Genomic DNA, 14578 nt, shown 5'->3' on the forward strand with positions numbered 1-14578 from the left:
GGGGAGGAGCAGCAAACTGACCTCCGCGTCCAGGCTGTAGCAGTGGTAGCAGCCCCCGACAGCCTCTGCGAGGTTCTTCAGGACAGCCTGCAGGGGCGGTGGCAGGGTCAGCCCCGGCCCGGGCAAGGCTGACACCCTAATGACTTTCTCCTTGACCGAGCTTCCTGCCGCCCACCGCTTCCGGCCTTCCCAAAGGGGAGCTGCTCACAAGGCGAGTCGTGTTCTGGCCCACACGGGGAGCCTCCCAGGCTGGCCCCGCTCACTAAGGCCAACCCGGGGGAAGCCTCGGGGAGTCTCAGGCACTTACAGGGGGCACCTGATCGTCGCATTTGTAGGTGACGATGTGGGTGAGGAGGTCCCTGCCCACAGTGGACTGCTGGATGTAGTTGGACAGGATTTCAGCGGGCTGATCCGGGCTGGAGCAAAGACAGAAGAGAATGTGCCCGGCGTGAGCACATCCCGGAGTAAAAGGGTGATTCCCAGGGCCTAGTCTAACTGGCCACCTGTGTCCCAGGCCACCTGTGTAAGGTGCAGGGCAGAGTGGACTGCCAGGTGGCCCTGCCCCTTCACCCATGGACAGATGGCCCGTGAACGCAGTGCCCCGTCAAGCGACTGTGAAGAGTCGTGCCCGACGATCCTTCTTCAAGCGACAGTTTGGTTCTCTGGCCCCTTCAGGCCTCTAGTCTGTTACCTGCTCAGGGACGGGGACCTACCAGCTCCCCAGGATGACCAGCAGAGCATTCAGCCCCCTCAGTGCGAAGACTCTCTTCAGGGCTTGAAGCAGATTGCTGCCTCCCTCGGGCTGTAGCTGCTGCACCCAGAGCTTGAGTTCCTGGAGGCTGCGGGGACAGGAACAGGGACGAGAGCCGTCCAGTCACAGCGCCCTCTGGGGGCCAGGCCCGGGACGAATACGAGCCCAGTGGAGCCCGGCGCTATTTCTGAGGTTGGCACCTTTATCCCCAGTTTGCAGACGTGGAGACTTAGGCGCAGCGTGAGGACTTGCCAAGGCGCCTCGCTCCGCAACTGGCAGCACTGATTTCAAACCAGGTCTGACCAGGACCTGAGCTTCCAGCAGCTCTGCCGCCAGGGGGCCTGGGCCTGAGTCCCCTCTTCACCCCCTCCAACCCCGTACCCCAACTCTCCCGGGAGGCGGACCTCAGCCCGAAGCCTGGCGTCAACCCCCGACCCTGAGAGGGCTCTGAGGGACGGCATCGGGCCTGAGTGGCTGTGCCCGTGAGGACGTGACACGCGGGGAGGCGGAAGTGACCCGGCACAGTGCTTCCTGCTTAGACGCCTCCCGGGCGTCTGCTCCCTCCGAGCCCCTTTCAGTTGGCCCAAAACAAACACACCAACCTCAGCTTGTTTCTAGAAGTCTGTCCCTCACTACTCCAAGCAGAAAGAGAACAAAGTCAAGCCCAGCACCTTTTCTAGTCATTAGGTTTCAAGCTAGAATTTTATATCATTGCTTCGTGTGCTGTCACTGTAGTTATTTTTTTGGCTACTTTCAAATTATGGCAAGTGATACAGGCTTCCCAGGTACGGTATCGATAACGGAGAGTTTCCTTCAGCAATAGGGTTGATACAAAGAAAAATCGATAATCGTACACGTGGCAGAGATGTGACAAAAATCACAAGGGAAGTCCGGGATTGACTGAAGTTGAGGAACTCTCGGCTCAAGGATCTCAAGGTCACTTCCAGTCTGACACCCTGGAGATCGGGGGCGGAACTAAGGTGGAAATCACAGTGAACGGGCTGTTATGCGTTTTCGTCCTCACGACTCAGCGAGGGGTGGGGATCCTTGGCCTCATTTTGCTCACGAGAGAACTGAAAGATAGGTCGAAGCCACCCGGGAACTGTCACAGCTGGGATTCAAAGCCGGAGCTGCGGAACCGGGCCCTCGTCTGCCTACTCTTCACAGCTGGTGCTGGGTGAGGGTCCTGCGCCCCAGGCCAAGCACCCGGGCTTCCTAGACTTCGCTCCGGGCTTCGGAGGCCAATCCGGGCTCCGCTGTACTGGGCGCGTTCCCTAACCTGAGCCCCAGTTTCCCGTGGTTGCCCTGTCATGTCATTCGGCGGACCTTCTCCCCAGGAGTTGCTGGCTCCCGCGTTTGTGAGCGGTCACTTTGCTCTCACCCGATGGGGTCTTTAATCACACGGCGAAGACACCAGCACTTGGGAGGAGGAGGAGGAACATGTAAACACCCTGGCCAAGGCCGGGGCCACTCACGTGGAGGCGCTGACGTCCACGGGGTCTGGCCAGAGGGCGCAGGTGGTGGTGCTGAAGGACAGGGCGTACAGCGCCTCCTTGCGGCTCAGCTGCTCGTCGATGAGACGCTGGGGGACAAAGGACATCGCGGGGTCCCGGACCCAGCACCCAGGACCCACGCAGAGCCTGGCTCCACCTCCTTCGCCACGGCTGGCCCCCAGCACCCTAGCTGCCCATCCCGCCGGCCTGCCGCATGGTCCTGTGTGTGGTGGGGGCAGGACGTGGGCCTTCAGCCTGCGGACTGGTGGCCGGCCCTGGGGCATTGCGGGCCCCTGCCGCCCACAGGCTGCTGGAGCACATGTGCCCACCGGGACGTGTGGGTGGGGCTGTGGGTGGTGGCAGCTGGGGAGGGAGGATGGCGGCCGGGGACAGCGGTTTCCCTCCCGGGCAGGGGCCACGAGCCGGCCTGTTGGACGGTGAGATAATGCACCGTCTTCTTCCCGCAGCGGGACATTTCAGCCGCTCGCCGAGCGAGCCTGGCGCTGCTTGTTATTAGAACAGCCGAGAAGGGGAGACTGCTCTGACAGCTGCCCCCCGACACCCGCCGAGGCCAGGCATGGGGACCAGTCAGGGTAACCCGCCCCGTTGAGCCCTCCAGAGTCTCTGAACTGGCCGTTGCTGGGAGGATCTCCCTCCGGAGCTCTGGGGACCCCATGGGAAAATGGCCCTGTGTCACTTCACGGACAACACAGCTGTTTCCCTCGGCCAGACCTTGTACGGAGCGTCCACTCGCATGGAATCCTCTCCTCCCCTGGTCCCCACCCCCATTTCACAGAAGAGGTGACTAAGGCACAGGGAGACGCGGGAACACGGTCACAGAACCCAGGAGTGGCGGAGGCGACTGGTCATGTGGCTGTGGTTCCCAGCATCTGTCATGGACACTCCGGAGGCCTCAGAATAGGCAGGAGGGAGGCGGGGGCAGGCGGGGGGCGGGGGGAGGCGTGTCTGACGCTCTCCAGGGAAGAGGTGGGGAAGCGGAGTCTTGACACAAGGTCGGCTTAGTAGGGACGTCATGGTGACAACGTTAGAAGCTCACACTCTAGGTCGGGTTTCCCTGGAACTGCACACATTCCCTGCAGGTGCTAATTGAGTGTGAAACACCCACTTCTGCGTTATAAACAAAGCCAGCTGCCATGTGGGGTGGAGGGGGGGATGGGCGTTGGTGGTTCCAGGCCCCTCCCTGCGCCCCGAGGACTCACCACGAAGTCCTTTTGGAACTCCTCTCTCTGAGGGCCACTGCGGACAGCTGACACATCGATGAGGAGGCCGACTCTGGCCCCCTTGACGAGGCCGAAGGTCTGAAACGGCAGGGGGCCCGGGAGTCAGCGGCGGGCGTGGTGGCAGCGTGGACGGACGGGTCACCCTGACACGGAGCGGCGGGGGGCAGGCCCCGGTCACAGGGGAGAAAGGGCACCCACGTCCTGACTCACTCTGCGTCTGATCCGTGCGGCCTGTGCTCTCAGGGCTTTTCCCGCTTCGTATTTACTGTCTTCTCTTAGAAATGCGTGTTCGGTACAGGACATTTGGGGACTGGAAAAGCACCCTTTGTAAGAGGTAAGGGGGGACCCTTCAGCATACGCCAGCGCGTCTCATTTCATTTCTCTGTGGCCGGGTGTGTTTTCTGCCTACTCGTCCAATCCGGGGCGCATGCGCGCAGCCTGCGGCTGCCCTGGTGTTTTCTGTGAGTTTCCGGTTGAGTCTCTCCGACACCTAATGCCAAATCCACGGCGATGCCGTCGGATGCCGCACGTACGCATCCCTCCCGCGGGAGCTGCGCCGTGAGCCAAAATCCTCACGCGCGTGAAATCGACAGCTGCCAGGGCCCTGGGATTCTATCCGGGGCTTTTTGCCTTAAACCCGGCTTCATCATCGGATACCCGGATTTTCTGTTCCGTTCACCCTCCCGCTCTGGGGTGAGTGTTTCCCCGGCTCACGCGGCCCACGCTCCCTGTCGCGCTGCCTCGACACGTGATCTGGCCCCCCGTTTCACTGAGGAAACAGGAGACACACCGCAGAGCTCTTTCTTCCGATCTCTCCATGCAGAGTCCACCGGCCCGCCTGCCCCCGTGCCCACGCCCTGCGCCTCGTCCTGTCCCAAGTGCCCAGTGGCCGCTCCCGAGGCCCGCAGGCCAGCCCTCTGGCCCGCGCGGCTGGGTCTTCTCGTGCCAAACAGGGACGTGGCTTCTGTCGTCACCGTCACCTTCGCCTGGGCCATGGGTCCCTCCCGGTCTGTTGGATGGTTCTCCCACGCACACAGGCCGTAACGCTGCCCCTTGTCACAAGGGGGCGCAGTCTCGGGACGCCATCCCTCCCTCCCGCTACCCCTCCGAGTCTCTGCTTCGCGTGGAGCCGAGTTCCCTCGCCGGCCACTTCTCTGTCGCCCCCTCACGTCGGGCACACGCCTCCCCTCTCCTCTGAAGCCACACTGACCGAGGCGATCACGACCTCACTCGTGCTAAACCCAGTGGCCAAATCGAAGCTGGCAACTCTCTGGAACTCTGAGCAGCACAGGACACCACGTAAACCAGGTCGACGCGTGGGCACACAGGCCCTTCCTGGACTTCACATTCCCCCGTCTTTCCCTCCACTCGAGGCCAGTCCTCCTTAATCTCCTTTGCCAGACAGACCCTCCTCCTCGTCCCGAAGACGAGGGACGCCCCTGGGACCTGTTCCCGCGGGTGTCGCTCGGCCATGGACTGACAGCAGCACCATCTCTGGGAGCTCGTTAGATGGACTCTCAGACCCACGCCCCCCACCTCGTTAGACTCTGCGCTTGAACAAGACGCCCCTGACCCCACCCCCGGGGCTGTGGCTGCTCCTTAACGTCTGAGAAGCACTGGGCAGCGCCCCGTCTTAGCCTCCTCACTGCTGACATTTGCGGCCAGATAACTCCGAGCCTGCGTGTTGCAGCGTATTGAGCAGCTTCCCTGGCCACCTCCCTTCCCAGTCATGACCACCAGAATCTCTCCAGGACACGCCTGAGGCGAAAGCAAACGGCGAGCCGGAGAAGTATCCGTTAGAAGACAATCGGCTGAAGCAAAAACCACTGAAAGCAAATCAGTCATTAGTTTGCTCGTGATCGCTCTCCGGGTCCGAGGAAGACATTTAATCAAACTTCCAAGAAAAGTTATGTGCGGCTGATCAGCCTCAGTCTTCCAGATGTTATTACGGGGCCGAGGTCAGGCGGTCTGGGGGAGTCTGCTGTCCTCACCCCAGGATCCGTTACCTTTTCTGGCAATAGCACTCCGGCTTTCCACGTGCCAACATCTGTCTCCCCATCTCAGCCCACGAGGTTTTCGGGGGGCCTACCTAGTCTCCCCCTTTCCCCAGGAGTGAGCACCAGCTCCCGTCCTAGCCAGTGAGCGCAGCTCATGCTCTCGGCAATGGTAAATGGTCTCGCCCGGCCCGGCTGGGGCCAGTGTCGGGACCTGGGAGGGGAGGTGAGGTCCCTTTCGACGTGTCACTCTAGCCAGAGACATGTCGGCCTTAGAGCTGCTGAGGACCATCTTCCCAAGCCGGGGAGACGGCCTCCCCGAGAATAAAATCAACCCAAGGGAAGCCGAGCCCAGAGACAGAGATGACATCAGTGAGTCCCTGGGTACAGCTGTATCTGGGTTTTCTCAGCTTTTCATTGATGTAGGTCAAGAATTTTTTTTTTTTTTTTTTTTTTAGCTGAAGCCACTTTAATCTGAGGTCTGTCACTCACGGCCGCAAGGGGACCGAGCACGAGGACAGACACGGGCTCCGTGTGGGTTACCTTTCTGCCGTCTCCTCCGAGCCACCGGATCCTCCGTCGATAGAGTTCAAGAGCTCTGCCAAAACACGAGAAAGACTCGTCCCCCGAGGTCGGCTCTGTCGCATGGGAGGAAGGTCTTGTGAGGATTTTTTTTTTTTTTTTTTTATGTGTTTAGGCATTGGGAGAGCATAAGGCAAAACCTAGCAAAGAAAAATCTGAACGTGTTCGTTTGCCGGGGTGAGGACCGAAGGGGCTGCGACAGGGAGCACGTGCGTGACACTGCCCTTCGGTGACGCCACGGACGTGACACGGGACTAAGGGTCGGTGGGACGAGGGGCAGACTCCGGGTGAGGGCAGGTCTGTCGTGGGGGGCGGAGGGGGGTCTCAAGGAAGGAGGAAGAAGACTCTCTCGCTCTTCTCAAATCCGTGCCCTCGGGGGTGAGACTTTCTGGTCACCTGGAGAGGACCTCAAAGGCACAACTGAGGCCACTCAGCAGCAGTTCCTCAGTGGACCGATGAACCAAAAAACCCAGCTTCCAAAACACAAGTGGCCAGGGGAGCCTCACGGCAGACGCGCGGCAGGAGCTCAGGGTAAAAGGCTCCATCTCTGGAATTTAACCGAACCGCTTGCGCTTCGGGCCGATGGGACCTGGGGCTTAGGGCAGGGGGAGGGAGGCCTTGGGCCATGAAAGCACAGGGCCGCGGGGGCTGGGGCCGTACACAAGGAAGGGCAGGGCCCAGAGTGCGAGCTTCGTAATGAGACGTGCTTGTCTCGGACAACTAGCTCTGCCGTTGACACGCCGTGCGACCTCGGACAAGGGCGAGAACCTCTCTGAGCCCCAGTGTCATCATCTCCAACACAAAGATAATGACAGGGCTCCATCCGGGTCAATTTGCCAAAAGTCAACTTACTGAAAGCCAATCCCTTGATAATCAATTTGCCAAATGACCATTTAACCGAACGGACTCGAACGTTCCTTAAAATGCTGGAGTCACAATTAAAACCGACCAACCTAAATATCACAGAATTCTTTGAAACCCGTTTAAACCCTCCGACCCAATAAAAACTGTTATAGAAGTTACAGCTGACCTGTTTGGATAACTTTGACAAATTGGTCATTTAGCCATTGGCTTTTGGTTAACTTCGGAGTAACGCTATATTCTGAGTTGTCATGAGGATCCAATAAGATAACGCAGGCAGCTAGCTATAGCAGAATTCCTGACACGTTAATAAACGTTAGCCATTTAGTGTTACTCTGCCTTTGTAAAACCTCCTGCCAACGGCAATCACGGACCGGGATCAGAGGGCAGAGCTGGGATGGAGCGTGTCACGTGCTCTCAAAATCCGGTTTGGGCCCGGGGAGCCTGCATATCCTGACATACATTTACAAAAGTAGGAACTCAATTTCCATTGGTCATGGAAAGTGGTCACTCTTAACCATTCTACGTCAAATGAGGCTGGGCGGGCGGCGGGGGACGGCCGGGGGAGGTTACATGTTTATCCAAAGGGGCCATAGATTGTAGAAGGCTGAGAAAAATAGACTCCAACCTCCTTATTTGAAAAAGGAGGAAATTGGGGCTAGCAGTGGGAAGAAATCTGCCCAAGATCCCACAGACTGTTGTTTGAACAAAGGCCACCAACGTTATTTTTGAGGAAGACGCTAAGAAACACACTTACTCAGAAAGTGCTGATTCAAACTGGTGGATGATCTGGGTGGGGAGGTGCATTTTCTTCGTGACATTGCTGCCCTCCTCCCTAAAGAAGCAAAGCCTTATGAGGGGTCCCTCCGGCCCGGGGGGCTGGGCACGTCCCTGCAGGCCCGGGGGTTGGAGGGGGAGGCTCCAGACTTACAGCACAGTTGTGCCCTGGCGTATCAGGTCAGCCAACGTGAGTTTCTTGAACGTTAAGCTGTGAGTTGAAAGCCAGTCTTGAGAATCTTCGCAAGCCGAAGGCTGGGTCTCGTCCTGCAGCCTCTGCGAGACAGAAGCCAAGGTCAAAAGGAAAACTGTGGGAAGAGAGGGCCAGGCTGAGGACGCCCCAGGTCCTCTCCATGCGGATGCCCAAGGGCTGCCGGCTCTGACCTGGCAGCCTGAAGGCGGTCAGTTCAAGATCTCGCCTTGCTGAGGGGACAGCTGAATGTGGACACCCGTGCTCTGGCCAGTCGCCCGGAAATGCCCATTTCCCTCTCTCGCCTCGTCCCCAACATGCGGCCGGACAAGTCAAAGGTCACTCACCATGGCCTGCCTTGTTGTACAAACATACAATGGCCAGACTGGACATGACCACACGACCTCTGCAACAACCACCCCCTCTGGGGGCTAAACCACAATCTCTACAGCAGCTGTGGCCTCGGATGGTCGGCGCTTGGTCAGCGACGCCAGTTTTCCCATTTTTTGTCCCGTTTCCAGCTCAGGACCAACCAGAGAAAACCAAATGCGCCCCCTCCCCCATCACAGGATGTCCTGCTTCTAGTTAGGTGCCCCCGGCTCCCGGCTCCCACCTCCAATGGCCTCTCCAGAGCACACCTGGTCCTTCTCGTTTTTCACTGTCAAGCTTCCCCACCCTGCTGCCAGCCTCCGGGTCCCCGCCCGACACAAGGGACCGTGGCCGTGGCCGTGGCCGCTCTGAGTCGATTGCCCTCTGTCCTCATTCGTGTGGTCTTTGCATTCTGTGTGCTGTGGCAGGTGGATGAATTCTGTCTTCGCCCGCCCCCCCCGCCATCAGTCCGAGGGCCCCCAGCGAACACTTGTTGACCAAAGGAAGAAGGAATGGATTCCTCTTGTCCATCCAGAGGTCAGAAGCAGGAGCAGCGGGTGGCAGTTTGAAGGGAAGAACTCTTGGGCCGTCGCAGGGGTCTGGCCACGAGACAGACTATATCACTTTACTTGTACCTAGTGACAGCTGCGTCACATAGCGCTAAGCTCAGGATGCGGGTGGTGGCCTTGGTGGTGGAGCGAAAGTCCCTCACGGCAAGCGTTCGACAGTGGCGACGCTTCCTGGGAGCCAGAGGGAGGCGAGAGCTGACCTGAGGCTCCGAGGCCACTCTGCCCGCTCGCCTGTCCCGGAGGCTGCCATTTCTTCCGTGCTCCACAGGTGTGTCTACACCTGACGGCGAGCTAGGCGCTGTCCCTGGTGCCCGAACTGCAGCGTGGACAAGACGGAAACGTTCCGGCCCTCCCTGGCGCCCGCATCTAGTGCGGGCAGGTGGACGGCAGGGGAGAAAGGAAGTCGGCGTGCGAAGCTTCAGGAATGAGCAGTCCTATAGGGAGCCGGCGCGGGGAAGTGTGGACGGTGGCGGGTGGAGATGGGGAGGCTGCTTTGGCTGGGGTGGCTGGCGGTCAGGGAAGGCCTCTCTGAGCCTTGATCCAGAGCTGGGGAGCACACGTTCCAGGCAGAGGCATGGGATGGGGTTTGAAGAACAGGAAGGTGCCCATTGCGGGTGCAGCATAGTAGGTGCTGGGTGGTGGGCAAGGCCTGGATCAGACGGGCGCTTTGCAAGAGCTTCTGGCACAATCGCTGCGGCCCATGTGATACAGATGGGCCTTAAAGGCCGCCAGCTGGCCACAACTCACTCAGGGTACCGAATGGCATCACGAGGGGCGGCCGGCTGAGTCCCACTGTGGGAGAGACTGCCCCACGGCGTCTGACGACTGTGGGACAGGCCTGACGGCCTGGAGCTTTAAATCCTCCCACGGCAGGGGTGAAAACCATTCCAGCCCCACGAAGGAGACTGTCTTGCCCGCCAACATGGCGCCGCCATTCCCTAGCAACGTGCCCTAGCAACAAGAAACTTTCCCTTCGCCCTGGCAGCTGGACGGGAGCTCTCGTGGCTAAGCGACTCTCCCGAGAACCAGCTCGTAGAAAGCTGCACCTCCACTAAACTTGGACTTCATTCCCCTTAAACTCCTCCTGCCTGAAACATCCTTCAAAGTATGTTATTACTTTATTGGTTTATTAAGAGATATGATCCTGTTGCTGTTGACTTGTGAGACTCTTATCATTTCTGCAGCGAACCTGTGCTAGAAAAATTATTGGCAAAGACGACCTCAATCTCTGAGCATAAATTTGCTGCCCGAACAGAACCAGTTCACTGGGTTCTCCATCTGCCAGCTTTGGGATGCTGGGCGTCCCGCGTGTCTCTTTCCTCCCCTGTAAAATGGGCATTGCAGGCTGCGACACAGAACACAGCCTCGAGTGTTTCTGCATGAATTCGTTCTCAAGAATAGTAGATACATAATAAAATGCTGCCGTTATATTCCAGCAAGACAGTACCGTGTCGTGAGTTCTATGCCCCAGGCCTGCTTTCTCTGTTTCAGAAGGAAGTTGGCAAGTGTTAAAAGCGTGAAAAATACTAGTAATTAAAGCAAACACTTAAATAGCACTTACTATGTGTCAAGCACTTTCCGTCAATGAACTCACTTAATTCTAAAACGTAGGTTCCCTCATTAACCTCATTTTACTGACCAGGAAGCTGTCGCATAGAGAATTTAAGTAATTTGCCCAAAGTCGCACAGCTCGTTAAGAGGTGGAGTGGGGACCCCACACCAAACAGAAAAGCCCGAGTCATGCTGGCGACCACCGTATGTTGTCTTTAAATTAGCGCCCAACCGTGACTGCTCATTAAGGACGGAGAGAGAACGGACTGGAAAGATAGATTTCGCGATACGTGGCTCCCACGCTAATTATCGGCTGCCCTTGAACAGCCCGACAAACACCGCCACCCCGTCCCGCTTAGGGACACGCTGCCACACACCGGGCAAACTCTAGACGTCACTCTTCTCATCTTTTAGGACTCGGCCACCTCCCTGGTGGCTAACGCCGAGCATGGCGGACTTGTAAGACACCTTTCTCCCCTTTTACTCACACTGGGAACGATCTATCGTGTTTCGGACGGTGGATTTTGCATTCTTAATATTTGAAGATCCACTATGAGGCACATTTCAGATGTTGACTATAGGGCAAAGTGATTACGTACCAAAGAAGGTGCTTCACACGGAGCTCAGGAAGCTCTGTGTTGGGGCGCTCCCTCCCCGCTCCCCGCTGCCTCTCCTCTGTGAGGCAGCGTGGTCCTCGCACACCTGGGAACTTAGGGGTTTATATGAAAGGAGATGATATAAAGACGTAGCGTCAACATCTGAAGTCACCGAAAGGATCCTTCAAAATCTCCACTGTTTTGACGGTTCCTCATTTCCTTTCAATGAAACTTGCTTCCCCATAAGTGCCAATACTTAAGACTTAAGTAAGACACGACTATTGTCCTGACTGTTTAATTTGCAGCTTTAACACTATTGTTTTTGACTGATGATCATTTCAAAGCTACGCTAGTCAAATTCCAGTGTAGATTAGATAGATGGTTAGGGTCAGGCTTGCTCCCTGGCGACGCTCAGCGAGGATCTCGCTTCTAGGGTCGAATGCCGAGTTTTAGACAATCCGCTCACCGTCTGGGGAACGCCACCTGTTTACACAGGAGCCTAAACCCACAGCACTGGTTAGGCTAGAGGCTAATTCTCCTGCGGTCACCTTGCTTTAATCGTGCTTCCTGAAACTGATTTTTAGATCTAGGTTTTAGGGGATCCTAGAAGAGAAAGATATCTCAGGAAGGGGAACTTGGGGACTAAATTCTTAGCCTTCAGGCTCTGGTAACGTGGACAGCGTCTTCACACGCTTCTGCCTATTTACTGACGTGCCGAGAAGCCTGTAATGTTTCTATCGACCGCACAGAGGTCATTTCTATAGGTAGGGGGTTAGCGATGAACGCTTAGTTCGCCTCGTTTTGGCCTTGGGACCCTGTGGGGAGAAAGGAAACACCCAGAGCTTAACTAACACGTCCTGCGTCCCCCCACTATGACCCGCGAACGCTGCGGCTCAGTTAGACACAGCGGTCTTTACCAGTAAGTCCTGGGTCTGATTGACGTGCGTGACCAGCAGTCCGTTGTCTGGGCCTTGGCCAAGTCCACTGGCATCTTTCAGGTTCGGCTGCTTCTGGGCATCTGTGTCAGGGCTTCTCTTCAAGCTACAAAAACACAAAGTGATTTGATCAACACCCTAGTCCTAGACATCGACTCCATGCTGCCGGCACCCCGAAACCAGTTTTATCCCATGCGGTAACTGCGGGGGAGGGGGGGTGGTTCATATAGAGTCCTGATAAGATACAGACTCCAGGGTCGTGAGACGTTTGATCCTATTGTCCGGGTCCTTAGATTACTGAAGCCCTCAGGTCTGGGATGATGCAATGACCTGCTACGCAGTGTCGCTTCAAGGCAGGTGCTTCCCCCTCAACTCCCACGAGCAAAATGCTGTTGTTTTCATTCGCCAAATCCGAGAAGATGCTTACCAGGGAGTTTCCAGGTACTTGTTATCTTGGCCATGGAAGACGCGACTAGTTTGCGTAGCCATGATAAAAACGCCAAACGCTTATTTTCCTGGGGAGGAAAAGGATTCCAAAAAGAGAAAGATAAATGCAGTGTAAAGACAACAGCCTTGGGGAGGGGGCGGGGCATCCACACTCAGCTCGACTCTCCTTTAATTAACCCATCTGGTCAGTCCCTACCAAACACCTGCGGAGTGTCAGGCCCCGTGCTAGGTGCTGAGGACGCAGTGGTGAACGAGATGACAAAGGTTTCTCCACCTCAGCACTAGTGACGTGTGGACGGGATAATTCTTTGTTGTGAGGCCGTCCCGTGCACTGCACGATGCTTAGAGCATCCGTGACCTCTGCCTCTCAGATGCCAGAGGCACTCCTGGCCTCCCCCCGCACCCCCACAGTGTGACAACCAGAAAGGTTTCTAGACATGGCCTAATGTCTCCCAGGAGCACAGTCGGGTTGGAGACCTGACCAGCTGAGAGCCACTGGGCTCGACACTGTCCTCGTCCTTTGCAGAGCTTACATTCTAGAGGGGGGACTGAGGTTTAAAAAGTCAGTACGGTAATGACGGATTGTGGCAAGTACTAGGAAGAAGTCACAGGGAAGACGGAGAGTGACCAGGAACGGCGTGGCCTGCGGGTGGGTGAGGCGGTCAGCCAAGGTGCCTTGGGAGCCTCGACCGTCTTGAGGAATGAGGAGGAGGTGGCCGCGTGAAAGCCGCACGAGGCAGAGAGGACAGCGAGTGACACAGAGTTTTCAGGAGGAGGAGGCGGCGGGGGCCGGGAAAGTCCTGAGCGTTTCCCCCGAGCACTGCGCCGCGCTCAGAGGGGTGAGCCCGACCACCTGGTCGCACAGCTTACTGAACGTGTGGTGGACAAGCGCCCAAGACGGGGGACTCGGAGTCCCTGGGACTCGGACCTAAGAGTTATGGGGCCGCCGTGACATTAGGAGCAGCAAGAGACTGTCCTTGGAGGCGAGCGGAGCGCGTGGCCGGCCCCGCCGAGGTCCCCACGGCCTGCCCCACCCCCGGCTCCGTCCCCACTCTGCCTGCTCATGTGCCACGCGGAGCTTTTAAGTCAGGTCCTCGAGGCTGAACAGCCCGCAGTCCTCTCTCTGTTGCCTCTTTCCCGGGCAGCCTGGTCCTTGTCCATGGCTTCCTTCGGCCACCGCCCAAAACACCTGCTCCCAGCTGCACGCCAAAGGCCGGACCTCTCGGCCCGACCCCGGACCTCACGCTCACCCACGCTGGACGTTCCCATCCTGCTCGGCACGTCCGGGCAGAGCTCACGCTCCCTGCACACCCACCTCCCGCCTCTGGTTCTCCAGCTTAGACAGGGATCACCAGCCACACACCTGCACAAGTCAGGCCCCGGGCACTGTTCTTGACGCCACATTTCCTTCCCGCGTCCCGTCCGTCACGTGAGCGTGTTAATGTCACCTCCCGATTCTCTTCACCGATCTTTCTCTACTGATGTCTTTCCCGTCCAGGCCACCGTCGTCGCTGCCAGAGATGACTTCACTGGGCCCGAAGTGGCCTCCCACCCTGCCCCTAGCCCTCTTGTCCAGTCTGTTCTCCTCACTGACGCCGGAGAGATCTTTTAAAGACAGAAACCCAATGCCACGCCTCCTCTTGTCCCCACTGCTTCAAACCGGCCAAAGGCGTCCCTTTGTTTCCAGGACGGAGACTACGATCCGAGCGATGGCATTCGAGGCCTGGCTGCTGCCGCCCACCTACCTCTGCGGCTCCCCACTTCTCACCGCTCCCCCGTCCCTCCTCCTCCCTCGGGTCCTCTGACCACAGGGCCTTGTCACGTGCTGTCTTTCCTCCCAACCTGCTCGTCTGTGACGTCTCGGCTCGAACGTCGCTTGCGGGGTAAGTTTTCTCCAGCGTTTCACTGCATTTCAGGTTCTTCTGTTCTACACACGTCCACAGAATGCTGTTCCTTCCCTTCCTTCTGAGCTGATCTTCAGAATATTCGTTAGCGTGACTTTTAGAAAAGGGCGTCTCGTCCCGTTAGACTGTAATGGATGTGGGAGCAGCGACTGGCGGGCGATCAATATTGTGAGGCAGCGGGTGAAGGGGAGGAGGGAGCTTGAGAAACCGCCTTGGTTCTTGGATTTCTATTTACGGACCCCAGGCACCTATGAGGACTGACCGTTTTCCGTTCTGTGGCTTCACGAGGTACCCCATTCTTCATCATCCCCTCCCTTT

The 14578-nt window shown here is 57.6% G+C and overlaps 1 protein-coding gene across 3 annotated transcripts in view; it reads right to left on the reverse strand.

The window, feature by feature from the left end:
- The window catches only part of VWA3A (von Willebrand factor A domain containing 3A), a 42472-nt gene that overhangs the window by 25190 nt on the left and 2704 nt on the right, over window positions 1-14578 (reverse strand). For all 3 annotated transcript variants that reach the window (XM_039840252.1, XM_039840254.1, XM_039840253.1), the window contains 10 exons: window positions 12337-12424; window positions 11892-12015; window positions 7854-7975; window positions 7680-7757; window positions 6023-6077; window positions 3465-3563; window positions 2227-2333; window positions 714-839; window positions 308-416; window positions 22-87 (listed from right to left, as the gene is read on the reverse strand). In XM_039840252.1, coding sequence (XP_039696186.1) covers window positions 22-87; window positions 308-416; window positions 714-839; window positions 2227-2333; window positions 3465-3563; window positions 6023-6077; window positions 7680-7757; window positions 7854-7975; window positions 11892-12015; window positions 12337-12398 — 948 coding nt within the window. In that variant the 5' untranslated portion in view covers window positions 12399-12424. The remainder of the gene's footprint in view (window positions 1-21; window positions 88-307; window positions 417-713; window positions 840-2226; window positions 2334-3464; window positions 3564-6022; window positions 6078-7679; window positions 7758-7853; window positions 7976-11891; window positions 12016-12336; window positions 12425-14578) is intronic.

Source organism: Pteropus medius, unplaced genomic scaffold (genome assembly GCF_902729225.1).
Source record: "Pteropus medius unplaced genomic scaffold, Ma_sr-lr_union100, whole genome shotgun sequence".
In the NCBI taxonomy this organism is placed as follows: Eukaryota; Metazoa; Chordata; class Mammalia; order Chiroptera; family Pteropodidae; genus Pteropus; species Pteropus medius.